The sequence below is a fragment of the Calypte anna genome, chromosome Z (genome assembly GCF_003957555.1).
Source record: "Calypte anna isolate BGI_N300 chromosome Z, bCalAnn1_v1.p, whole genome shotgun sequence".
Lineage (NCBI taxonomy): Eukaryota > Metazoa > Chordata > Aves > Apodiformes > Trochilidae > Calypte > Calypte anna.
In genome coordinates this window covers 40,606,655-40,633,623 of record NC_044274.1, presented here as the reverse complement: position 1 = coordinate 40,633,623, position 26,969 = coordinate 40,606,655, and the positions used below count along the sequence as shown (strand labels likewise).

The window sequence follows — 26,969 nt, the reverse complement described above, 5'->3', positions numbered from 1 at the left end:
ATATATATTCACTTCAGCTAATAGGCTGCCACTACAATTACTTCTATTTTCTGTATTAAATATTATGCAAATTAGCCTTTTTCTTCTGGCATGAGAAGGCAAACTCATATAACAGTATCTGAAAGCCATTGGTACTGTTGTTGGTATTGCTGTGTTAATAAGAATGGTGTGTTCACATAGTATTTGTGAGATCTCTCTGCATGCTGTGTTGCTATTAGATAAGAAAGAATATCCCCATTTTGGTCTTTGCACGTGAATGCAATGAAAATCTGCACCAGTTTCAAATAGGTCAGGCAGTGTTGCCCCTTCAGTGCCAGAGCCAGAGTTTTTGGAATCTGAAGAGTTTTGCAAGATGAAATAAACCAGCATTAACATCCTGCTGATTGCCTTTACAGACCTGTGATGCAGAGAATCAAAACACAGATGAACTCCCTGAAATCACATCATAGAAATCCGCTTATATGAAGAGATGTGCAAGCTCTTCCCTCCTTAGACTCATGTACTCTGTGTATGCTTTCCACTCAGGAGTTTCAGCAGATTATCAGAAAAATCCCATATCAGGGTGTGTGTGGGGTGGCACCCCCACAAAGTTAATATTAGCATTCCCCTTAGAAGATGAGAGCTTTGAGAACTGAGCCTGCTGTGTGTCTGTGCATTCTGCTACAGAGAATGAGAAGTCTGTGGGTATGTGCCACAGGCACAGGAGAAGCAGGAGCTCTCATTGCTTCCATGTGTGTGCAGCACGTCCAGTACTGAGCAGCCAGGATGTCCTGCAGCAGACAAAGAAAACCCCAGTGCAGCTGAACTCAGCTCTTCACATGTGGCTGCACTGTCCAGCAGAAGTCATTCTGCAGCTCTGAGATCCACCATCTGTGTCCTTTTTTTTCTTTCTTTCTTTTAAAATTGAGGGAGAGGAAATTTTACAAATCCGCGGGTTATCCTCATAGAAGCTTTCTGCTGTGTGTTTTCTGTTTCTTTTTTCTTTCTGTATTGTTTTTTGTTTGTTTTTTCTTGTTTTTTGTTTTTTTTTGTTTTGTTTTGCGTCGTTAAATAAATATCTATGGTTTTTATTTGTTTAGTTTAGTTTAGTTTAGTTTAGTTTAGTTTAGGTTTGATTTGTTTTGTTTTGTTTTGTTCTCCTTTTTTTTCTCTCGAAACAGCACTTTCCACTAGATGGAGACAGGACACTGGATCACTTTGTCCTCCAGGAGGACGCTGACAATCAGGAACACAAAATAAAGCCCAAACATGAGAAAGCCGAGGACTTTATTCATCTTCCATTTGCAGAAAGCGATGGAGAGTATGACAAAAAGCAGCATGATGAAAAGGAGGACAATTGCACAGAACAGACCATTGCTGCTGACTGCCACTGGGGCCAAGTTGTGAATCACAGCATACAGGAGCCACGGAAGAGGAAGGCTGTTAAGAAACAGAAAAATAAATTGGAAACACTGCAGAGGTGCTGAAAGGGGCACTAGAAAGTTTCTGAAGGCACTTCAAATTACAACCAGAGGCTTCCTGCATAAAGTGAGTCATGAACTCTTCTAATATGTACATAAATCTAATTTTTCTCCTTGCCTGTGGTTGGTTCTTGGGGAGAACAAATCAGATTTAGGCTTCCAGTTCTTCCACTATTTATTGTTAGTGAGTTATATATCCTTTGGATGACAAATCACCTGGCATTATGTCTGTGAGCAGGGAGAGTCTTTTGTTTCTGGATTTCAGGCCATCTGTGGAAGAATCTACTTATCTCTTTCCAAGAGCCTGCATTACAGCAGAGTGCATCACCTAGAGACATGTCCTTGCCATGAAGAACCAGCACCATGCAAGGCACTGCCGCAAAAGTTTAGCTGCTAAAACCCTTATCCACATTTGCTGTATAAACCTGTTTTAAAATGTGAACTTCAACTGAACTCCAGTTTAGTTGCTGTTTCTGCATTTGCTGTCACTGCAGTTCTCATTTCTGATGCCACAGAATGAGGCAACATCCCTCTGGAAGATGACAAGCTGAAATAAATGCTTAAACCACTGAATGGAGCTTAGCAGGCTTAGAAATTATGAAGAGAGCTGTCAGAGTCTCACAACATCCAAATTTTGAATAAGCATCTCAAGAATAATTTATTACAGCATCAGTACTAACTAACCAGCCTAGAGCTCAACTGTACAATGTCTGCTGTAAATACACCAGTTCCAGCAGATTGTTACTGCTATCTGGTGGATTAAAAATTCTGGATTGATAGAAAAAAGTGGCCCAGAGTTACTGCTGTGCCCAATGGCACTTACTTCCTTTAGCTATCAGGTGGATTTAAAAAAAGCCGTTTATGACCCCGTTTAACTTCAGAATTCCTTTTTGTTCCTGTGCAGAAAACCATGATCTGTGCCATGGTGAGGCTGTGTGAAACTATTGCTGTTCTTTGGAGCGTGTGATAGCAAGAAACAACCAAAGGTGGAGAAATTGAGAGTATAGACATGATTCTCAGGGTTTCTGTCCTGTGATGAAGATAGGAATAGGAGAATAAAGCCAGAGTTTGTCTGTACATTTCCTGCACATTTTTGAATCACTGGGGCATAGACTAGAGCATTTCTGGACTTGGTCGAGCTTGGTCTCAGAAGATTAAAAAGGAATTTGACTTCCAACTTCTTGCCACACATCACTATCCCATGGAGCTGCCATGAAGCAGTAAGGTATAAATAGCACATTTCTGCACAATCTTTTGTTGCTTCACAGTGTGAGAGGTATACACTGTGTGCAACTAGCAAATTGTTTTTTAATTTGGGACTTGCCAGGTATATAAAGAGGTCACTTGTTAACAAAAGCCTAACGAGCTACACAAAGAATACTGAAGACTGAATTGTTCCTGATCATCATTTAAAAAGAAAGCTCTAGTGTAAGCACAATGAATGGCAACACAAGCAAAGAACAGCAAGATGACTAAATTAATAAAAAAAACTTCAGAAGTCCCTTTCAGCAGCAATGCTCTTGCATACTTTTTAGAGTGCAATTTACTTGCCTGGGTGGCTTTACAATCTATGAAAGAGAGAATTGGGCAACAAATTTTTAACAATTCTGCCATGAAAACATCTGAAAACTTCTAAGCAGTTCAGATAGTAACACCTGCTGCATATTTACATCACGCTCCTTTTTTAAGTTATCAACTGTAGGAGGTTATTGTAGAACACCTTGGCAAACCCACAGCTAGATGGGAAGAACAAAAGACATGTTAAAATAGATACAATTTTCTTGCTGTAGCACTTACCCCACTGTGATGTCAAATATGTTGCTTCCAACAGAACTGGATACAGCCATATCCCCCAGACCTTTGCGTGCTACAATAACACTGGTAATAAGGTCAGGAATGGATGTGCCAGCAGCTAGAATAGTCAATCCCATGATTTCTTCACTAATACCAATAGTCTCTCCAACCTAGAAAGGTTTAAGCAAAAACAACAAAAACATCCTGCCATGAAGAAGTATCTTCTGCTGTAAACTTGTTTAACCAGGAATATTAACCTGGAGCTTGCCAACTAACTTGGAGAATACAGGCCAGATTGGAGGATTACTTGTTTTCACAGATTTCCATGTTTCAAGAGAAAGATAAGTTGTCAAAGAGAACCAGTAGGTGTTGTTAAGTGGTTGCTGATGGCCCTGATGTTTCAAGAATTATCACAAGTCCTGCAGTCAGGACAACCACAGTTCTCTGAACTACTTTCCATTTACTGAGTAATGATTTACTTAAGCCACAGTTGCAGTTCCTAAAATAAAGTGCTACTCAGCATGAGATAGATGATTTACTCTGACTATAAATGATCTTTCACAGTTGAAAACATGATGTAGGGCTAGTATTTTATACCAGTACCACCTCCTTACCTGATGTGCCCACCAGACCATTAAGTAAGAAAAAAATGCAATCCAGCTGATTGAGCCAAAAAAGGTAATAGGAAAAAATTTTTTTGACCCCTGAAACAGAAACAGAGAGAAACAGTGAACACTTATGTCAAAGGCTGGTGTGTGTAATACTCCTATTGGCGTGGCCTCTCATTTTGTTCTGATCACTTGCTCTGATAAACTATTCTGATCATCATCAGATAATCAAAATAAAATTTTAAAATGTTAAGAAACTGAATCCCCACACTGCTGTATGCTTACCAATGCCTTATTCTTCCAACTGCTTCAGCTGTAAAATGATACCTTCTGACCTATTGACAGGAAACTAAACATGAGCCAGCAGTGTGCCCAGGTGGCCAAGAAGGCCAATGGCATCCTGGCCTGTATCCGGAACAGTGTGGCCAACAGGTCCAGGGAAGGGATTCTGCCCCTGTACTCAGCCCTGGTGAGGCCACAGCTTGAGTCCTGTGTCCAGTTCTGGGCCCCTCAGTTCAGGAAGGAGATTGAGGTACTGGAGCAGGTCCAAAGGAGGGCAACTAGGCTGGTGAAAGGACTCCAGCACAAGTCGTATGAGAAGAGGCTGAGGGAGCTGGGGCTGTTCAGCCTGGAGAAGAGGAGGCTCAGAGGAGACCTCATCATTCTCTACAACTCCCTGAAAGGAGGGAGTAGCCAGGGGGGGGGTTGGTCTCTTTTCCCAGGCAACTCTCAGCAAGACAAGAGGGCATGGTCTTAAGTTGTGCCAGGGGAAGTTTAGGTTGGATATTAGAAAGAATTTCTTTACAGAGAGGCTGATCAGACATTGGAATGGGCTGCCCAGGGAAGTAGTGGATTCTCCATCCCTGGAGATATTTAAAAAGAGACTGGATGTGGCACTCAGTGCCATGGTCTGGTAACTGCAGCAGTAGTGGATCAAGGGTTGGACTTGATGATCTCTGAGGTCCCTTCCAACCCAGCCAATTCTATGGTTCTATGATTCTATGAACCTGTCTGATGAATGGCAAGTTTTGGGTTGTCATTTGTATCATATTTTGTTACGATGCAGTTTGCATATGTGTTCAGCTGAATGGTGGTTTGGCTTCTACATTTATTAATAGCTTCATACTTACTCAGAAAGAATGTTTTCAAATTGTTAGAACAGGTAATTGTACCTTTCATTCACAGATCAATAACTTTGTGCAACACCTTTCACAGTCAGTCCAACAAAGCCTACCATATGAAAAAGCCAAACAAATACACATCCAAAATTTATTAGCCATTTACTTTCTTGGGAAAACAACCCATTTTCTCAGAACAGAAGCTACATTAAGCACATATTTGCTCTATTTTGTAGAGAAGCTTGTTATAAAAAAAATGTAAATCACACCCCTGAGGCCCTTCAATTAATTAAAAAATCTGTATATCAACACAGATATCATAATTCCATTCTAGGTTTCAATATCTCCCTTACTAATGTCAGACTATGAATAGACAGAATTCTTGTAGTCAATGAATGGGTTATATTTGGATTAACAGTTTATGTTGGTTTCTGTTCTTTTTCGTCTTTTACAACATCCATGTTTCCTATTGACTAGCTCAGTGTCTGTAATAAAAAAGAGATCAAGTTAACTACTGCAGGAAAGAAGCATGACTGCAGTACTATCCAGGCAATCACTGTCTAAATCAAATTAGTGCTTAAACTGAAAATTGTACTGTGAGTGTATGCTAACAGTCTTGAAAGAACCACATCCTTAATGGGTATTGACCTTCTGAACACTGATCCTCACCCCAGACAATGACTTCTGATGTGCCAACACATTTTCGTGATTAACCAGTAGGGCTGCTTGTAGAATTAAGTTGTACCACTCTAGATTCTTACTCCAGCTGCTGCTCCAACCTGCACTACCTCTTCCTGGTAAGTCCTCTCTCAATCCACTTCCAACTGTTGTTCTGGCATGGGATTACAGATGTTTTGGGCCCCACATTTTGACTGCTCCCCTTTCCACTGCAGGATGTACCCTTCCTGCACCAGGAGACTGACTGGCCTGTGCCTCACTCCTAAGTGGTGTGGGAGCAGACAGGACTGCACGGCTTTCCTAGAACATGACTGTAGGAGAGAAAATACTTTTTGGATTTTGCTAATTCAGCTTACCCAGGTCAGTATAAAGTCATATTTAGGAACTGATCAGCACAGGTGGCTTTAGACTAAGAGGTGGTCAGTGAACTGGGATGGCCATTAGGGCTGGTCATGTGGGAATGACACCATACTGTGTCAGCTGAATCAGGAAAAAGTAAAGCTGGCCCATGGCACATTGAGAATGTGTAAACTTCTGCTGATGTAAATAGAATGAAATCAGGTCATTACTGACAGAAAAAAGGTAGGGTCAGCAATGGCAATTGTACACACTCATCGCAAGGTGGGACAAATAAAAGGTCAATATCTGCTCTAGCAGCAGGTGCAGGTGTAGGCTGTGCTATAGAATACTTTCTCACTCCCTTGGGGTCACTTTTCATAGTGCTAAACACCCTCCTGAAAACTGAGCTTGTAAACTTGACTAACAAAATCTATACAACTTTATGGTTTAATATAAATAGGAACATACATTAAATATGGTACGGATAATAAATAAATTACTAAGCTGCTCTTGGAGTAAGAAAATCATTCCAGCATGTGTTTTAAATACATTATCTTTAAATACAGGCATAAAAAGCTACTGTGGCACCTGCAGACATCCTTTTCACATAAATTCTATTACTGTCACAGTCACTGTTTCTAGAATTACCCAAGCTATTATCGTTGATCTGCTTAATTCTTCACAGTTACTTTATTTGACACAGAGTTCTAAATTTTTACCAGATCAGAAAATGTGATTATGAACTTCTGATCATATGGACTTTAATTTTAAAATAAAAACTTAATATGCTTTGGGGGACAGGAGACCTTAGTCTGAAGAAGAAATACAATTTGAAATGATGTTAAAATAGTGATCAGAACATGAACAGAATTGGGATAAATCAATCTAAAGAGAAATTCCTTTTTTAAAAAAAAGTACATAGCAAGCACTTCTTTTTCACCATTCTTTGTAGTCAGCTCCTTTAACTTTCAGTATTTTTGATGTTCTTGTAAAAGATGGGGTTTTTTGGCAAGCCATATGACAAATGCAATGATGAAGTGATAAGTTTGTTGTAAATGGTCACAAAATCTTTACAGACCATCTCACAGCAGTGCAATTTGAATAACCACTATACAGCACTCAAGATACAAGCATATACTGGCTTATGCAAAATTAATACAGCAAGAGCTGGCAATAACTCTCTGCCAGTGTGATTATATATACCAAATGGGTCTCGTAAAATAATGAGACATTGTCTATCTGAGTCAGACACCCACAGAGTATGTGTGGCTAAGAATTGCAACTCAGTAACTTTGCAGTGTGTGTATTCCTAGCCTGCTCAGTCAATCCTCTCCCAGTAAAATTAACTGATAAGCAGCAGTTCAAGATTAAGAGTACTTTAATAGGCTTAACAGTTTAATTATCTATTTTAAAAGGGGAACATTTAAACTCAAAAAGAGCAAAACTTAAAGCTTGTGTGTATTACAGGTGGTGAAATCAAGAATGGACTCCATAGATGCTGCTATATAATTTGCATGTAGATGAAAAAGTTTAAAAAGCAATAATGAGAGTGCAGATTCTTTTTTTGGATGCTGGATTTTATTTCCAGAGTGTAATACTAATCATGATTATTTTGTATCTGTTGACAGCATTTTTTAGAGATGCATCTCATTGCAACTCCCTAGCTCTTGGAAATATAGAGAGCTGCCAATTCTAAGCATTTTCCTGGAAGAATTAGTCTGAATTATCCAACAGCAGTATTTCTCCCCACCTTTTCTGGTAGCTGTTGTGATGGCTGCCTTGTAAAGACAAAGAGCCCAGTTTAGTATCAGTTGGTTCAGTTGTGATCATGGTAACAGATGAGAAAACCTATGGCTCATTCAGTTTGCATGGTATTTTCTTTTAACAAAAGGGAAAGGATTTTGTAGTTGCACTGTAGGTTGGTTGGATTGGTACTGTTCCTGTCTATCAGCAATCTTAAGGACATCTTTCTTAGTATACTTCTGTACTGATTTCATGCCAGTTTCTGAAAAACAGGACTCTCAGTAGTAAGAATGATCCAAGTATGAGGATTTTTCTTCTAAGAGCCTGATCCTGAAAGATAGTGAGTGGTTAATAGTTTCCAAAGCAAGTGTCTTAATTTTAGCCTGTATTATTACCAACATCTTTACTTTTAACCTAAACAACCCACATGTTGATCTCATCTATAAATCCATCTGCATTTCAAGCTTTTTTCTTTTATACTTGATGGTGCTTAAATCTGATTACTCAGAACCTGCTCCTGTAACTGGATCTATGCAGGAACATTTTGTCCTTGTCCCCTTGGTAACTGTGCATCTCTGTATGGCAACAAGAGTTCATGTAAGCTGTACCTCTTTGTTGATAATGGGAATTTGCAGAGATATAAAAACCTGCCCCATATGAGTCCAGTGATAGCCATTTTTCTGGCCTGTAACACAACAGGATGGACAGTACACTATGGCTATAACAAAATCATGGTGCTCAGTATCTGCCACTGGTCACTGGCCACCTTGGTCACATCATCACCTACTGCAAAGAGGTGGGCAGCTATGTTTGCAGCCTATGCAGGGCCACTGGGAATATGAGTTATTAGTACATGAAAAATACCTGTTATTGTTCAAAACACCTGAACAAAAAGTCATATACGTAATTCCCCAAAGGCACAGCTATTTCTGGTGTACTGCCAGTGACATTATTGATTTTATAGTAAGGATTTTCATACATACCTGTTTAATATGAGCAGGTATTACCGAGGCACTAAACACCCTAAAGCATGTTAGCTATTGAATCAGCTGAGGAATTAGTTCAAGTAATATGCGATCTACTCTAAGTATATAAAAATTTACAAATCTATACACCACAGCTGAAGGCAGCAAGGAGTTTGATCACCTTATTATCCGAGACCTAGTGCATGAAATAATTTTTCCCTATCTTCTGGGTTTCACGGAGCCATGTATAGCATGGTATAGAACAAGCAAAGTCAGTCCAACAGAGTTTTCCGCAGAGAAAAATAGACTTTAAAAACAGGCTCTAGGGGGATAGGAGAACTCATTTTTGAAAAGCGGACACCCCCAGAGGATGTCGGAGGCTCCTTTTGGTCCCTCAAATCAGTATATAGCACTCAAACACTCATAGCCACGTGCTAATCTGAGCAATTTGATGCAGAATTTGGGTTTCTGTCTATAATTACAGTATATGCAAATCAAGCCCCCCGTGGTAGGCCTATCTGTTTAAGTATCCATTAATCATCCATTTAAGTAATCTATATTAAGTATTAAGGCTTGTTTTAACTTTCACCTCATGGATTTCCTGGAAAGTTGTTTTCTGCTGCACACCCTGAACTATGCTATTGGGTTTTGGTTTTCTTAAGAAGAGAATAAAGGGAGTGGTCTGTAGGCATAAGTGGGAATATTTTAGAGATAATTTACACTAATGAAGCATCCCTGAAAATTTAATTTATGCAACCATCTGGTTAATTCTTTGACAGTAACATTCAAAATAAGCAGCTTGTCATACTGACACAGCCTGTTATCGCTTCTGTTATTACTACATATAATTTAAAACTAAATTTCTTTTTCTAATGTGTAAACAGGTATTCCTTTCAGTGAATATAATTTTAAAACTCTGTTGACCATCGATGTATCTGGCATATACAGCTGTGCTTATCTTTTGTGTTACAGCAGGGTGTTTTAGCTGCTGGATGTTCACACATTGGTTCTGTTGTGAACAATACCAGTGTCAATAATCTCATGCCTCACACAGTTGCATGCAACATCTTGAGAAATTAGCTTTCCAAAACTATTACAGTAACAACTGTTCTTAATTATACAGTACAGAATATTGGGTAAGTCTATATGTCTATTGAAGTCAACTTCAGATTTTCAAAATTATGCAAGTACATACCTCTTAGCAGCACTTGCTAATTTGGGGCCAAATTATGAAAAACACTACAATGGTAGTTTTGAATCTTGTAATTTGTGTATTATGCTCTTTGTGTTACTAAGCAAAAAGTGTTTATCTAGTTGTTTGAAAACCTAAAAGAAAGCTTAAAGTTGGAAAGGAAAATGTCAGTTTATGTCCTTTGAGAAAGCTTTATCTAAAAACAAACCAGAGGTCTTACTTACCTCGTTTCTTGCACTGAATTGAAGTTTTTTACTGTGTGGGATGGAGAAGTTTTTCAGTGTTTGTGTTAAGAAAAAAAAGCATTAGGGGTGTTAGTTTAGAACCTTATAAACTGTGTATCCCTCTCTTGCAGCAGTTTTAAATATATTTTTGATCCAGAAAGGAAAAGAGATTAAAAACACTAGTAAAGAATTCTTTCATTTTCATGAGCCTCCCCAGTCAGATCTGTTTGTATATGGGAATATAAAAGTGTTAAGACTTGAAAAACGGACACAGTAAGTCATTTGTAATCACTATCACATCACTTCAAGCTGAGCTGGGAAAAGAACTAGCAAGTATTTTACACATGGAAGGACTTTGGTATCTTGTTCTAATATGAAAATTAAAAAATGGCAAATAGAAGACAAAGGTCTAGTAGAGCAGGCATTTCAAAGAATCAAGTATTGTAATTTTTGAACCACAGAGAAATTTTAATGAGTGTAAAATTGCTCTAACTGTAATTTTTAGGGCACTACAGAGATACAGACTTCCTTGGCACTTATGGGATTTTCAGCGGTAATCTAGAAATGTGTATTTGTAGGCCTCAAAGAATTTTAAAGAGCTTTCACTTTATGTCATAAAGCATTAGTGAGTACAAAAGGCAATCTTTGTACAGCTATTACCAACCAGTTGCCCATAAGCACCCATTTGAGAATTTGAAGACTGATGTTGTGATGTCTTCTTCAAAGGAGAAACTATTAAAAAAAAACAAACATTGGCTCTATTTTTACATAAATCCACTAAACTTCATTTTTTTTGGCATTTAGCTAGAGAACCACTCTGCTGTACAGAACACACTGACTTCTAGCAAGTTACTTACAGGATTTCTGACATCTGGGAGGGAAATCCACAGTGGCAAAACAATGGGAAATACAATAAGGTAGGTGAACTGCTTGCGTGGGGTGTCAGGCCAGGCCAAGCTGAGAGGCTGCTCCTCATCCTCTTCATCCTGTAAGAAAAGCCACACTGAGAACAATATTCAAGTGGAGGAATGAGGTTAGGGAGTCTTTAAAGAAGAATCCTGAGGACTGTGTTGTGTTTTGGTGGGAATCCATGGGGTCTGAAAACATGGCATTAGCACCATACCTACCTAACAACATTAGCTAGGACACAGTAAAAAAATCTGGGGGCACACAGTATGGTATCCCTGGAGTGCAGCTGTCTGAGGACATCTGTTTGCAGCTGTGCTGACACTGATGCTGGTCCCTTGAGGTGCTGTGCCTTCATCCTGGAGGGGAACCCTGTGCCTCTCATATTTCTCACAGGCTCTCCCTTGGAATTCAGACTACACTAGTCAGGGATTAAAACAGGTCTGGATAAAGCTACTGATAAAATGTCACCATATGTTGGTGTTGGTCATAAAATTGTCTACTTGTTGGTAATTCTTAATTATTACGCTTAATTATTCCATGGTTATTAACTCCTGAATTGTTCAACTACTCAGCTAGCTGAACTGATCAGTACCTCCTGAACCAAGCCCAAGTCTTAGCTCAGGCTCTTCCACCATGACTGTATCACCTGACACTGATAGACTGGAAGCAAACTCCTACTTTCCTCTTAAAACATTGACAGGCAGCAGTTACATTGACAGTTATGTGTTGATGTTAACAGCAGATAACTTTTTGTTAACCCTTATACTATACTTCTTAATCCTCTTGTGAAACTCCAAAGTTGTGTGACTGCAAGATGACACTGAAGTGTCATAATAGGTATCCTTATTAAAAGATGTTTTGAATGTACGTAGGCACAACTTCTCACTCTTCACAGGCTACTCCAGAGGCTCCTGAGCATCTCTTAAGAGGCTACCTTTTTCCTTTAGCTTTCAGCTTTTTACCAAAGGAGGAGGATGATCTGTATTTCAGTTCTGCAAATGTTGAAGCCTAACCTCTGGGGGACTGAAGAAGTTTGTGGGGCTACTTCCAAAAACCAAATCCATTTCTCTCCCATTGTGGCAGGAAAATCAATCTGAAATGGATGCTCAGCTTTGAAATATGATGACTGAGGTAAAATCTCAGAAAAAAAGGACCAATTGAAGGGTTGCCTAGGTAACTCTTTCTGAGTGGCCTGCATATAATTCAAGTAGTGGACTCAGCTGGAATAAAGATCCGTAAATGAGTGGTTCATAAACAGAACTGTTACAAAGTACTTCCTGAATTGCCATCTTTAAAGATTAGCCATGATTAACAGCTGTACTTTATCAAAACAAAAGCTTTACATTAGTCTGAGTCTGCACACAAGTCTGCAAAATGTATAGAAATTAATACTTAAGCTGGTCCGTGTGGAACTGTACCAGCATGCAGCTCTTTCCACACAGTCAATGGATGTGGCTGTGGCAATGGAGCACAAAGAATTACAAATGGAGATCTGCCAGATGTCTCCTGAGAAACCTTGCTCCATCTGAGACCTTTTAACATTCATGTTGTGCTGCTCTCCCCAGGAGAGTTATCCCCAAAACATAAGGCCAAGCCTGAGTCCACAGTGCTGTAGGGCAAACTTAGTCTCACTGGTTTAACTCCCGCATGAATTACAGGTGCTACAGACTGGATCTCCATTTCTTATTTCAGAATCTGGAAATCAGCACCCTTCTTTTCAAATGCTGACCTTACAAAAATAAGTGGAAGTAAGGAAGCTTAATGTATTTGCAAATCTAGCTTCTATGGATTTCAAAACAAGGGCCTACTAGTATCTTGCTTTGAGAGACAGTCAGACGTGGGCACTCGGGGAAGAAGTACTGGAATGTGGTATATATTTTCATTTTCAACAAATTAAAGGTTTAGGCAGAAGGTGCTTTAGACCTTCATATTAATAGCCATTAATATGTTTCTCTGAAATTCTCATTAGCTGTCATAATTCTTTCCATTCTTTATTACTCTATCCTTGTTTTTTCCTGGTTGTGCTCAGTACTGCTTTTTGTTACATACACATTTGAAGCATGTATACTCATATCCTAGTGCAGAATTAATCAGTAGTGATAACCAAATTAATTCTGGGGAATGCTCCCTTTGCATATTCTACCAGGTTTAGTAGGGTACCTCTTTAAACATAAAAAAATACAGTTATAAATATATAATTAATATATGATAAAAATATAGTTACGCTGGAGAACTGAGATTAGAAGTGTTGTTTAGCCCTGTGCTCTCTTTTAAACCTCCGTAAAAAATATTATTTTCTTTTAAACCAATCTGTTTATATTCATAACTTCTTGCTACTTCAAAAATTCTATGTCACTCATTACAAACAATGAAAAAGGTGCCAAATCTCTAGACCCTCCATCTTTCTCAAGTTCTTTATCCAAGGGCATCTACCTAATACTTGTCTATAATCCACAGAAGATATTTCTTACTGGTTTGCTCTGACAAGTTTTCCGAATCTTCCAAGAAAAGTTTTCCACATGTAGGAAATTATATTGTGTTTCACATTATAAGAACAATAGAAACATATGGTGGCATTTCATCAATAACTGTTCTGTTTATAAACAGCAGCTTGTATCAAACTCCATCTGCCAAAGTCAAAATGTAGTCACTGCTTCTAGCAAACATCATAAAATCATTGTCTCCATGGATGCTTATGCTTGTATTAGCTTATGAAAAACATTTGCTTTTCTGGCACAACATCAAACTACCCTGCTATACTTTTTTCCTGACAGTAAGGCAAAATGGAAAACAAATAAAATGAACCACAAATTTCTCTGAAATACTCAATAGGCCACTATTTACCAACAAGTCCATATGGTATAACAGCTATAGCATATGAATTATAAATATGAGGCTTATTCTGTTAGCCCAACTAAACTGAAAAGCTGAACTATGAATTCTCATGTTTCTGCATTTCTTGTGCATTTTGACTTCTGATATCATTAAACAATACAGAGATACCATTACAACTCCAGAAGAAAGAACACTGCAGAGAAGAACTATTTGCAATTCAATTTGCTTTTGTATAGACATTGTACCACCGATAAGTAGCCCATTTCTTTATTTGCTTGATAGTGCTGCAAAAGACTGTTAAGCTCTATTTTTTTTTTTAATTATTCTGGGAAGTGAAGAGCTCTGCCCAACTACTCACAAAAGCAAATCAAGGAAAATTATGATATCTCAGAATGTTAACTGTCTCAGAGCTAATTGCTGATTCTCAGAATTGAGATTATTTTTCTAGAATAGCAAATCTACTTTAATTTATTTCACTAGAAAGGCAGAGGACAAAGGCAACTGGCACTGTACTGCAACTTACAGAACAGTGTCAAGTTTCTGCTTTTAGATTACTAAAAGAGGAATTAGTTTATTATTTTAGTTCATTATTTAGTTCATTATTAGTTTATTATGTATTGGATTATTGGATTGCTCATTTATCTTCTCCTACCTGTCATTTGGGAAAAAAAAATTTGTAAAAGAAGGTGAGTTACTAAGCTAGTAGAGCAATGGGGTAAGTAAGAGAAAAAACAATGTTTTTCCTCATGAACTCTTTAGTAGAATTCAAGCAGGGAATATAAGTAAATTCCTGAGGTTTCACAATGCATTGTGCATGTATGAATACTCTTCTTAGGGTGGGTAGTTTACATGAATCTACTCTGCAGTGTGAAATGTCTCAAAAAAGCCACTTTTTGCCTCTTGGGGTCTTGTACAAATACCTGAAAGCACAGCTCCTGGAGCTGATTTGCAGCTTTTTATGCCCATGTTAGTAGCAGAGATTTCACAAGAAATACTCTGAATTGAATAGTCAAAACTGCAGTCAGCTCACCAAGAGAAGCAAGCAGCTATAGTGTGATGTAGATAGATCTAAAGAATAAGCCTTCATGCCATTTTTACTGTCCTAGTTTTCGAGTAAGTCAGACTGGTGTAAAGCAGAAAAAATGTAGACTAGGCAACTGAGAAGCCTTGGGAAAATAAAGATTGATCCCTTTTGATGTCATTGTCCCTCTCATTAAGTTACAAAGAGCAAACAAGATGCAGGAATTTACTTTGGTTTGAATGTGGCAACTGAAAAAAGGTTTAGGCTTTGAAAAATGTATTTTTAGTGATCAATCAAACAAATACCAGGCATGCTGAAATATATCATGGCCTTACAGCAAAGGCTGGTCTGATCTCTTCTGCCCTCTCTCTGCAAAATAGAAATGTTTAGTATAGTCCAGAATCATGGCCTGGGACAACAAACACAGCACTACTACTGAGATTCACATCGTGCTAATTTGGTGTAAATGGAATGAGTACATTGGGAAAGGGGAGATTCATCCATCCCCACCATGGCCTCTGTCCTGAAGCTCAGAGCACCTTCCTGCTCCGCTGTGATGGGGAAGGCAAAGCAAGCTTTGCCACACTGTTGCTCATGTAAGCAGGTTATATAAAACAAAACCAATACAGCATTAGTGGCATTTTCCTAAAACACACAAGTTGCCTTACTATTCTCATGGAAAAGTTATCTCTAATACAATTGGCATGTAAATGTTTTACAGTGGGGTTTCCATGGAAACAGGTAAAAGTGTGCGCATGTGTGTATGCGTGTGTGTGCATGCGCGTGTGTGTAGGTGGGAGGAAAAGGTGTTCAGATTGGAAGCTATTTTGGGGAAAGCCATAGGTTAAAATGACTATGACTGAACACAATCAAATGCTTGTGAAGAATGTGGCGGGGGAGAGGGCAAGGAGACAATTGGACTTCTCAGAAGCATAATTTCTTTGAAGGGCACTCTATAAAGCATTTAATGAGATACTGTCAGTGTCCTTTCAGTTTTCTTTCATTTTCTTATACATGCTTAACACCATTCTATGAAGTTTTATATAAGTCTTCTCCCTTGTGGCAACCTGGTGAAGGTTAAGAGACTGAATGCTGAAAGTAGAACAAAATCCTTGAGGAAGATGCATTATCCAGCAGGAGGGAAAGCAATTTGGGGCTGCAAATGAAGCAGGAACATCTTATAGACTGTATGATGGGATAAGGTATTACCTGCAGTGCTGCTTAGGGGCTTAGGGAAGAAGACCACAGCTGTCTGTCATCTGGAGGATTCCAGTTTTATCAAAGTGAGGATTTGCTGCTGCTCACGGTGGAAGCAGTATCTTATGAGTCTTACTGTCTGGGACAATTGATTTGTTGGGAATCTTTTCTGAAAAGCCTCGTTGAATTTCTGCAAGCAGCATCAGGGCAGTGCTGATCTTGTTGCCCAAGGTCTTGAAAAGTGGCTTGCTGGGCCACTTGGATCCTCACAAGTCTATGGGTCCAGATGGGATCCACCCCAGGGTGGTGAGGGAGCTGGCAGAAGAGCTCACCAAGATGCTCTCCATCATTTACCAACAGTCCTGGCTCACTGTGGACATCCCAGATGATTGAAAGTTGATGAATGTCACAGCAATCCACAAAAAGGGATGAAAGGAGGACCCAGGAAACTCCAGGCCTGTCAGCCTGACCTCTGTGCCTGGCAGGGTCATGGAGCAGATCATCCTGGGGTCAGTCACACAGCACCTACAGGATGGACAGGGGATCAGACCCAGCCAGTTTAGGAAGGGCAGGTCCTGTCTGACCAACCTGATCTCCTTTTATGATCTGGTGACCCGCCTGGTGGATGAGGGGAAGGCTGTGGATGGAGTCTGCCTGGACTTCAACAAGGCCTTTGACACCATCTCCCACAGCATTCTCCTGGAAAAGCTGTCAGCCCAGGGCTGAGACAGGAGCACTCTGTGTGGGGTTAGGAACTGCTGGAGGCCCCCAGAGAGTGGTGCTGAACGGTGCTGATCCAATTGGCAGCCGCTCACCTGTGGTGTCCCCCAGGGATCAGTGCTGGGCCCAGTTCTGTTCAATATCTTCACTGATGATTTAGATGAGGGGATTGAGTCCATCATCAGCAAATTCACAGATGACACTAAGTTGGGAGGAGTGTGGATCTGCTGGAAGGCAGGAGGGCTCTGCAGAGGGACCTGGACAGACTGGAGAGTTGGGATGATTCCAATGGGATGAGGTTCAACACGGCCAAGTGCCAGGTCCTACACTTTGGCGACAACAACCCCATGGGAAGCTCCAGGCTGGGCACAGAGTGGCTGAGAGCAGCCAGGCAGAAAGGGACCTGGGAGTCTGGATTGACAGGAAGCTGAACATGAGCCAGCAGTGTGCCCAGGTGGCCAAGAAGGCCAATGGCATCCTGGCCTGTATCAGGAACAGCGTGGCCAGCAGGTCCAAGGAAGGGATTCTGTCCCTGTACTCAGCACTGGTGAGGCCACAGCTTGAGTCCTGTGTCCAGTTCTGGGCCCTTCAATTCAGGAAGGAGATTGAGGTGCTGGAGCAGGTCCAGAGAAGAGCAAGGAGGCTGTGAAGGGATCCAGCACAAGTCCTGTGTGGAGGGGCTGAGGGAGCTGGGGGTGTTCAGCCTGGAGAAGAGGAGGCTCAGGGGAGACCTCATCACTCTCTACAACTCCCTGAAAGGAGGTGGGAGCCAGGGGGAGGTCGGTCTCTTCTCCCAGGCAGCTATTGGTAAGACAAGAGGGCATGGTCTTAAGTTGTGCCAGGGGAGGTTTAGGCTGGATATTAGGAAAAAGTTCTTTACAGAGAGGGTGATCAGGCATTGGAATGGGCTGCCCAGGGAGGTGGTGGATTCTCCATCCCTGGAGGTTTTTAAGAAGAGACTGATGTGGCACTCAGTGCCATGGTCTGAGAACCACAGTGGGAGTGGATCAAGGGTTGGACTTGATGATCTCAGAGGTGCCTCCTAAACTGGCTGATTCTGTGATTCTGTAAATCTTTTTCTAAATTGTCAGGGCTTTTAATTAGACCACTGCTGTGCATTTCTTTAACCTCCTTTTTATCTTTCTGGTTAATGTCTGTAATCACTTTAATCACTTTAAAGCAAAGAGGGCAAGCTGATGTTTCCTGGAGGAGTGTAGAGTCAGAATGGAGTTAAGGGCCCAGGGAAAAAAGGAAAAGCAAGGCAGTACAGGATGGAAGGGACAATTAAAGAAACTGGAAGAAAAAGAAAAAAGAAAAGAGAAAAAAGAAAAAAGAAAAAGGAAAAAGGAAATGAAGTGAAATTCACTTAATTCATGAGTGAAACCTTGTGAAAGTCATTCAATTACAGTGTCTTTCCCTCTCCTTTGAAGCATTTCAACCTTGTGCAACCTTGGAAAAGAAGGAAAGGAGGAAAGAATTGGAAGAAAGGAGTTTTGAATCATACGGATGACCAAAATAACCATGAAGAAATCAGGAGAGGCATAGAGAAACCCAAATAATAGTAGTTGGAGTATTATGCTTTTTTAAAAAAGAAGTTTAAATTGCAAATGCAGGAAAATTAAAACAGAACTTAAAAACTATTTTTCCCATTTTCTTGCAATCTTAGCCTGAGAACTTCTTTGCACAAAGATCCTTTTGTCAGCATCATACTTTTAAATGAATATGTGTTTTATAAGTAAGATGGATTTATTTGCATATTCTCTTTCTACTAGTGGGTAACTTAATTTTAATGTACCTATTTTCATACAATTCTAACTCCAGTACAGAATTCTATATTACTGAAATGCTTGTGTCTAGACCCAGGCACCATAATCTTCACCACTGAAAAGTAAGAAAAACCATGAATATGACTATGCTTGTTTTGAAAGAGGGAAAAGCATAAAGATAATAGTGAAACTTGACAGTCACAGAATCAGAAATTTTTTTGCTTGGAAAGGACCTTAAAGATCATCTGGTTCCAGCCTCCTCACGTGGAGGGCAGGGACACCTCCAATTAGACCAGGTTGCTCAAAGCCCCATCCAACCTGGCCTTGAACGCTTCCAGGGAGTGGGCAGCCACAATCTCTCTGGAGGAAAAAGAATTAAATCCCTGTGCAAGTTTTCTATATTCTGACTGCAAAAATGTTTTACAAATATTTGATGGCCTGCTTTGTGAATACACTTATGGCCTTGCTCACAATTTTCAGGACAACATTTTTCCTCCCAATAACCTATTTGGAGGTTGGTTCCTCAAGATGGACAATGTCCCTAATTTTCTCAGTTCTAAATTGTCATCACTGGGAAACAGAGACACTATCAGTAAGTTTTCTTTGGGCAGTTTCTGAACAGTGCTTAGATATCACAAAACTTTGTCTTTGGACATGCGCAAGCAGAAAATTGGAGAGAAGCAATGTCATTCTGACATTATTATTCTGAGAAATTCTGACACTACAGTACTTCCTTCTGCATCACACAAAAGAAAAATAATCAAAAAAATCAAGCCAATCAAGATTGAATTATACTCATGGAGCAGAAGAAAATTATGTTCTCAGTGTAAAATGGAGAATAATTGTCCACAAAAATACCAAAATTCAAGCATATTTGTAGATCAGACCTGAGCTGTAATGAATTTATTCTTGTCCCTGAGCTTCAATGAGTGATTTTTTTAAAGAGAAGAAATGACTGATGAATACTGTCTGTCATACTATCCTGTGCCTGCAGTTAGAACTGATAATCATTGTCTCTGAAGCTACACTATTTCCAAGGGTTATGTGGTGTCTGCATAAAGTTTGGAAAAGCTAGAAAGAAAGTGGGGGAAGGCAATGAACAAATTTCCCCTCTTCAAATTCTAATCTTCATCAGAGAAGAAGGACACATGAATGCTGTGTGATTCAGTCATTACCTACACTTCCATAAATCAGGAGAAATCCTATCAGTGTCCATGAATGCAATGTACAAGGGAGAAGGAAACTGAGCAGCCCAGTGTTAGTGTCAGGGTGATGCCACAGCTTGGGCAGGTCTATCAGGAAGCTGTGCACAGAAAGCCAGGCAATATGTTGAGGAAGGGTCCCAGTACAGTATGAAGTAGGCAGAGAATCCTCACAGGGAAGTAGGATCCTAAGTATCATAGAGATATGAGATATCATATTTTTCACATGGATGAGTGAATGGTTTCATTACAACATTTCAAAAATTTGAATACACACTTTTTAATTGTGCTTTTATATAGGTTGCAGCATATCAATAATGAAAGCAGTCTGAGATAGCAGCATCTGTCAGGTTATCACTGGAGAAGACAAAATTAGAAATCCCAATGGTGAGGAACCCAGCATGGGCCATCTCAAATTATCGGATTGCTATTTTTTATTGTGACAGCAGACCTCCAAAATCCTTTCCTTCAGACTGATGGAGCTAAATCTGCAGAATCACTCCTCCATCAGCTACAAACTGCTCTGCTTGATTAATTTTGTAATTTCACTAAGGATAAATGATGTATCCCACCTCTGATACAGCATAAGAATTTTTCAGAATGCCCTTATTAACATATTAGTTATAAAATTTACATAACAACATTATAATAACATTATGTTAGAAATTAACATAAAAGTTCCAAACCCTTCCTCAGTGAAAGTTTAAAATGTCTAAAGGGAGATGAAAGCAAGGCATTGCTAAGTAATGTACTCCTGAAATAATTTTTCCTCCTTGCCATGCAGTTGCTTGAAATGGAAACCATTGTCTTGAGTAATGAGGCTGCTTGACATAGTGGATTTCTGAAAATCTCAGAAACTACTTCGTTACAGTCTAGAATGATAGCATGTGGACATTGCAGTGAGATGCAATTGCCTAGGATTGCTTTTCCCTCATTGTTTTCACTGAACAACCTCACCTGAAAAAAAAAATCTTACACCGAAAGATCAGTTTCCTTATTAAACTACTGAGCTCTATGAAGAGTCCATTGTAATTTTCATATAGCCTACAGGCTGATTTAAGTACACACTAACAGGTTACACCAGGCTATGTCATCCCTTACTGACCTCTGAGAACATAAGTCTAAAAGTTGTTCTTATCTGGATTTTGTTGGGTTTTGTTTTGGCTGAAGTTAAAAAAATTGTCAAAAGTATTTCACTGCAGTGGTGAGGTTGGACTCTCAGAACAGGATCCAAACGGAACTTAAAATTTATCTTTCTAACCTTAGAATCATATAATCATAGAATCCTTGGGGTTGGAAGGGACCTCGAAAGATCATCTAGTCCAACCCCCCCTGCCAGAGCAGGGCCACCTAGAGTACATCACATAGGAACGTGTCCAGACGGGTTTTGAATGTCTCCAGTGAAGGAGACTCCACGACCCCCCTGGGCAGCCTGTTCCAGGGCTCTGTCACCCTTACAGTAAAAAAATTTTTTCGAATATTCAACTTGAACCTCCTATGCTCCAATTTACACCCATTACCCCTTGTCCTATCACTGGTCACAACTGAGAAAAGCCTAACTCCATCTCCCTGACACTCACCCCTTACATATTTGAAAACATTGATGAGGTCACCCCTCAGTCTCCTTTTCTGCAAACTAAAGAGACTCAGCTCCCTCAGCCTTTCCTCATAAGGAAGATGGTCCACTCCCTTAATCATCTTAGTAGCTCTGTGCTGGACTCTTTCAAGCACTTCCCTGTCCTTCTTGAACTGAGGGGCCCAGAACTGGACACAATACTCCAGGTGCGGCCTCACCAATGCAGAATAGAGGGGGAGGAGAACCTCTCTTGACCTACTAACCACACCCTTTCTAATGCACCCCAGGATGCCATTGGCCTTCTTGGCCACAAGGGCACATTGCTGGCTCATGGTCATCCTCTTGTCTACCAGGACCCCCAGGTCTCTTTCACCTACACTGCTCTCCAGCAGGTCAGCCCCTAACCTATACTGGGACATCGTGTTGTTCTTCCCCAAATGCAAAACTCTACACTTCCCCTTGTTGAATTTCATCATGTTTCTCTCTGCCCAACTCTCCAGCCTGTCTAAGTCTCTCTGAATGGCAGCACAGCCTTCTGGTGTGTCAACCACTCCTCCCAGCTTAGTGTCATCAGCAAACTTGCTGAGGGTACATTCTATACCCTCATCCAAGTCGTTGATGAAGATATTGAACAACACCGGTCCCAGTACCGACCCCTGAGGGACTCACACACCTCCAACTAGTGTGAGGTGTGTCACACTAGTCACACACCTCCAACCAGATTCTGCCCCATTGACTACAACTCTCTGACTCCTTCCTTTCAACCAGTTCCTGATCCACCTCACTACCTGATCACCAAACCCATACTTGATCAACTTATCTACAAGGATGCTGTGAGAGACGGTGTCAAATGCTTTACTGAAATCAAGATAAACCACATCTACCGCTCTTCCATCATCTATCCACCTAGTAATTTCCTCATAGAAGGCTATGAGGTTAGTCAAACATGATTTACCCTTGATAAAACCATGCTGACTGCTCTTGATGACCCCCATGTCCTTGATATGCCTGGAGATAGTGACAAGAACAAGTTGTTCCATCACCTTTCCAGGGATGGAGGTGAGGCTGACAGGTCTATAGTTACCCGGGTCCTCCTTCTTGCCCTTCTTGTAGACTGGAGTGACATGAGTGAATGCTGAGTGTTTCAGTATGGTCCTGAGAATTTTTGTCACACAGATTTTACTCATCTCATTTCTGTAAGAGTAATGCTTTGCTGGGATGACAAAGATCTTTAAGTGGCATGTCAGTCTGACACACTTAGTTAACTGCTAACTTAGATTAACAGAAAAAGTAATTTAATGTTCTACTATGCTCTCCTTTGCATGGGAGAGTCATTATAGTTACCTATCATTCAGGATACCAAGAACTATCCATAACTTTTAGACTCTTGATTCTTATTCTCAATTTCTATTCCCAGGGACCAAAATTATCTGCAAAAAGTAAAAAAGTAAAGCTATCTGCCAGTATTTATTGCACTAACACACCAGCTGGCCAAAATAATCTTGTAATTTTCCACCTTCAGCTAAATAAAGACAATAGAACACTTCCTAAAAACGTACGTGACTACACATTGCAGGTTTTTTTCCAGACTCGCAGGAAAAAAAAGGATAAACTTTCCCTGTTGCAAGCATGTTTCAGTACAAATTATATTCCTAGTGAGGGATAATTGTGTTCAGGATGCAGCAGTCAGACACAAACACACTCCATTACTCACACACCTGATTTTTGTTATGGCTTGCAAAGCCTTTCATAGAAAGAACTGCACCTATAGTGGTATTGCTCTGTTCATGAAGGCAATCAGAGGACCTTGAATTCAGACTTACAATTTTGTTAAATGATAAATAAGGGAAAGCAACTAAAATACCAAAACTTAAACCTGGGACAATTCAAAACAAAACATGGCTACTACCCTTTTTTTGCATGATTTTGCTGTATGTAAATGTAACAAAGTTCATCCCACTTTTAATACAGAGTAGTCCATGTTATGGTATAGACCTTGCAGTAACTTTATTGTGGCAATACAGCCTAAGGAGTATACTAAGAAGTAAACTGTACAAATAAAACCATTATAAAAGCTACTGAATCAAGGATTATTTTTAACAAGACTTTCTCTCTTTCAGGTTTTGCTGTCTCAGTCTAAAGGAGCAGTGCCCAGGTTTAGCAAAATTGATTCAGCAGCATTTTTCCTCTTATTTGCCTACTTGGGGTGCAGGTGGTGTAATAAAAAATTGAAAGACATTTTAAAAAGGTCTGGAAGTGCCAAATTTTGCAGTCAAATACTCTTGAGATTTACAATTTATTTAGGGAAAAAGCTAGCTCAACCATATAGCTATTTCCGTAGCCATTGTACGAATTAGACACAGTTATGCACTTACTCATTATCTACAAAAGGTGTATGTTAAAATACTCTAAAGTGTTTAATTACTTCTTTTGCAGATTTTAACCATCTGCAATAAGAGTCAAAGAAACATTTTTTTAGTACAACCCACTCAGCTTAATTTGTTGTTTGTCTCAAGATAACAGAAGGCAGGATGAAGACGTCTGTGTGCAGCTCCTCTTTTATAACTATTTCTAACTATCCCAGAAAGCACAAAATGACAGGTTATCCTCTTAAGAATACAGGTTTTGTGCAGTGGTGATAATCAGACAAGAAATTTCCATTAGCTGCATTAAAGGCTGTCAAAACATTATCTGATATATTAAAATACATTTTATAAAAGAACACATTTACATCTACCCTCTTACCTTAAGCTGAAGGGCAGACGAGCTTTAATATATAGCAAACTAGACTTGGGTTTTGTTTGTGAATGAAGACTAAGTATATTGTAGACAATTCATATTAGCAGCTTCTTCTTATTAAGATGTATACGATCAGTGAAATGCACAATCAAGCATATAATATATTTACCAGTATAAATATCAAAAGAAGAATGAAAAAGGTATTAACCTCTTCATCAACGTTGTGGGCGATTCCATTCTGCACTGGTCCTGAATCAGCTGGTGGTGTTACTGCAACTTCCACTTTTGCACTTTTTTCTTTGGCATCATCCATAAATCAGAGTAGAAAACAACAGAAGGAATATTAAGAACAAATCTATTGTTGAAAATGCTTTAACTTATTTGGTCTGTGTAAATGGTCAAATAGTGAATGTCAACCAACATCTGCCTTAAAAAGAGAGAGACGAAATTTCTTTCTTCATCTGACAAATATACATTTTGAATTACATTCTTCTGAGTGGTGAGCTCTTGTGCACAGAAGTAAACACAGAAGTCTATGGAGATACTTCCAAAGTAAAATAAACAAGATCACAGTCATAGTAGAGTGACAGACTGTGCAATTATTTCAGTGCTTGTGTGCTGTCTCTTAAACCCCCTAACCAGCATTGTTCTTTATTATCAGTGTCTCACTTGATTGCTTGATTCTGGAAGCAAATAGCATCTACACAGAGCACAAGGTCAGAAAAAGGGTCAACTGATGAGATCATTCATCTTTTATCAGATATATTTGTATCTTATTTTCTAATGCAGAAACATGCCAAGGTAAAGTAGAAAAACAGGACATAATATGTATTTCCTTTTTCTGTAGGAACTTATAAACTGAAATGCAAATTCTTGTCTTTAATGGAAAACCATAATAGGGTAATTTTGCACAATTAGCATAAATGGGCCTAAACATCTCTCAGCAACTCACAGATAGAAAAGTCAAATCTGAAATATGAAGGCTGTTTCTTTTTGTGACAAAGATGATACCACATAAAACACAGATTCTCCTAGAGCAGCTCAATAAACTAATTAAAATTTCACATACAAACTGTGAGTAAATTTTTTCTTTCTACTTCTATCACTTTAACACATACAAAATCAGGATTGCTACTTTGTCTTCAACACTTTCAGGAGGCTTTCTAGGTGCCTTAACTAACTTTCGCTTTTTGCACTTAATTCCTGTCCTCTGGATAATTTTCAGACTCTCTTGTATGGGGAATCACAATATTTTTACTAAGAAAGCAAAAGTGAAGTAGAAGGAAAAATAAGTCTCTAAATTTTTTCAAACAAACAGTGAAAGGAACAGGTGATAAATCTGCACTGCTGCACTCACCATGATTAGCAGCTCCATTTTGTCTTTCACTGTCTTCAACCTGGCACTTCTTTTTGGCAATCTTATGCAGAATTGAAGCTCTTTCCTTGAACTTTCCTAAAAGAAAGTAATGTAATTATAAAAATTAAAATTACGCTTTTATGAGAAACAAAGTTTCTTTTCCATAGATAGGCTCCATGAATCAGTACTGATGGTCCATTTCCATCCCCTTTCAGGCAGAAAACTTGTTATAAAATGCTATATGATGTTCTTATTTATACCTCTTTTTTGTTGAAAAGAATTTCTGGTCTGGGAACTCATCAATAATTACAACAAGAAATTGAAAACAAAAGATATTCTTTTTCTTCAGAAGCAAACAGTAAAGTTCCACCTATAAAAGTGCTTAGGATTTCAGCCTAAATAGAAGATGAGCACAAATAAATAAAGATACTATAAACAAACAAATATTTTCAACTCTCAATTGATAGTACAAGAACACATAATTTCAAATGAACACACGTATTTCATCATGGGGACTGTAGTCACCTTTGTGACTTTCACAGGTACCTCAGAAAGAGAAGAAATCTCCAGAATATATGATTTCCATACCAGCTTCTCAAAGGTAAAGTTTCTTCTCAACCTGGAAGGTGCCTTTTGTCTCCTGTGATGTTAACCATGCAGCTAATCATCTATACCATATCCAGTGCAGCTCATTCTATCCTAAGAGACGCCGCAGGTCTTGTCACTGTTTATTGACCACTAAGTCCAAATAACATATTCAGCGTGCAAGTCAGTGTCAAAGACAGCAAATAATAAGTGAAATTAACTTAATCTGTCCTCTGCATTTGCTGATTTTCCTATATAAAGACTCTTTGGACAGCTTATGACCATCTATGTTGAGTAGAAAGATAATTTTCTGTCCCTATTGTTACCCTCATTGCTATTGCCCTTTATTATTTTTTTTTCTTAATATTTTTTAAAAGTAAAACGGGTACAGTGTGCTTCCAATTAATGCCATTACAGGGACCGAGACTGTTTTAATTCTTCACTTCCACTGAAAATTTCTGGTGTCCCAGAGGCAAAAACATCATACTCTTAAGACCAGATATTTCAGTGGAATCACATAACTGATTAGCAGTGGGAAGTAACAATGAGAAGTCACAAATTAACTCAAGTCAGTTGGATAACAGAGTTACTGTTTCTTATCTAAAATAAAAGAGACAGGAGAATAAATCTTTAGTCAAGAAAGTAGTCTTCTCTTCCCTTCTCACAAATGGGAGCTTTAAACCCCTGCATCATCAGTTTTGTATGTGGAGGAGCATTTGCACAGTCCACAGAGACTAGCAGCTACCATTTGCTGAAAAGAGCAATTAATGTCAACAGCAAATCACTTGGAAGGTAATACCACAAAGATTTAATATGCATTTCTGTCTCTACAGCAGTCCATACCTTTTCAGAAACACATCGTACTCCAAAAAGTCATTAGCTATTCCCAATATATTGCAAAGATTATCGTTTTGGGTACATGGAACCTAGAGTAAAATTGT

The 26,969-nt window shown here is 39.3% G+C and overlaps 1 protein-coding gene across 1 annotated transcript in view; it reads right to left on the bottom strand.

The window, feature by feature from the left end:
* Nucleotides 1-1,031: 1,031 nt before the first annotated feature.
* Nucleotides 1,032-26,969, bottom strand: part of SLC24A2 (solute carrier family 24 member 2) — a 101,702-nt gene continuing 75,764 nt past the window's right edge. The window contains exons 6-11 of the mRNA XM_030467231.1: nt 25,444-25,539; nt 24,295-24,383; nt 10,979-11,107; nt 3,869-3,958; nt 3,258-3,424; nt 1,032-1,419 (exon numbers count right to left, since the gene is read on the bottom strand). Coding sequence (XP_030323091.1) covers nt 1,170-1,419; nt 3,258-3,424; nt 3,869-3,958; nt 10,979-11,107; nt 24,295-24,383; nt 25,444-25,539 — 821 coding nt within the window. The 3' untranslated portion in view covers nt 1,032-1,169. The remainder of the gene's footprint in view (nt 1,420-3,257; nt 3,425-3,868; nt 3,959-10,978; nt 11,108-24,294; nt 24,384-25,443; nt 25,540-26,969) is intronic.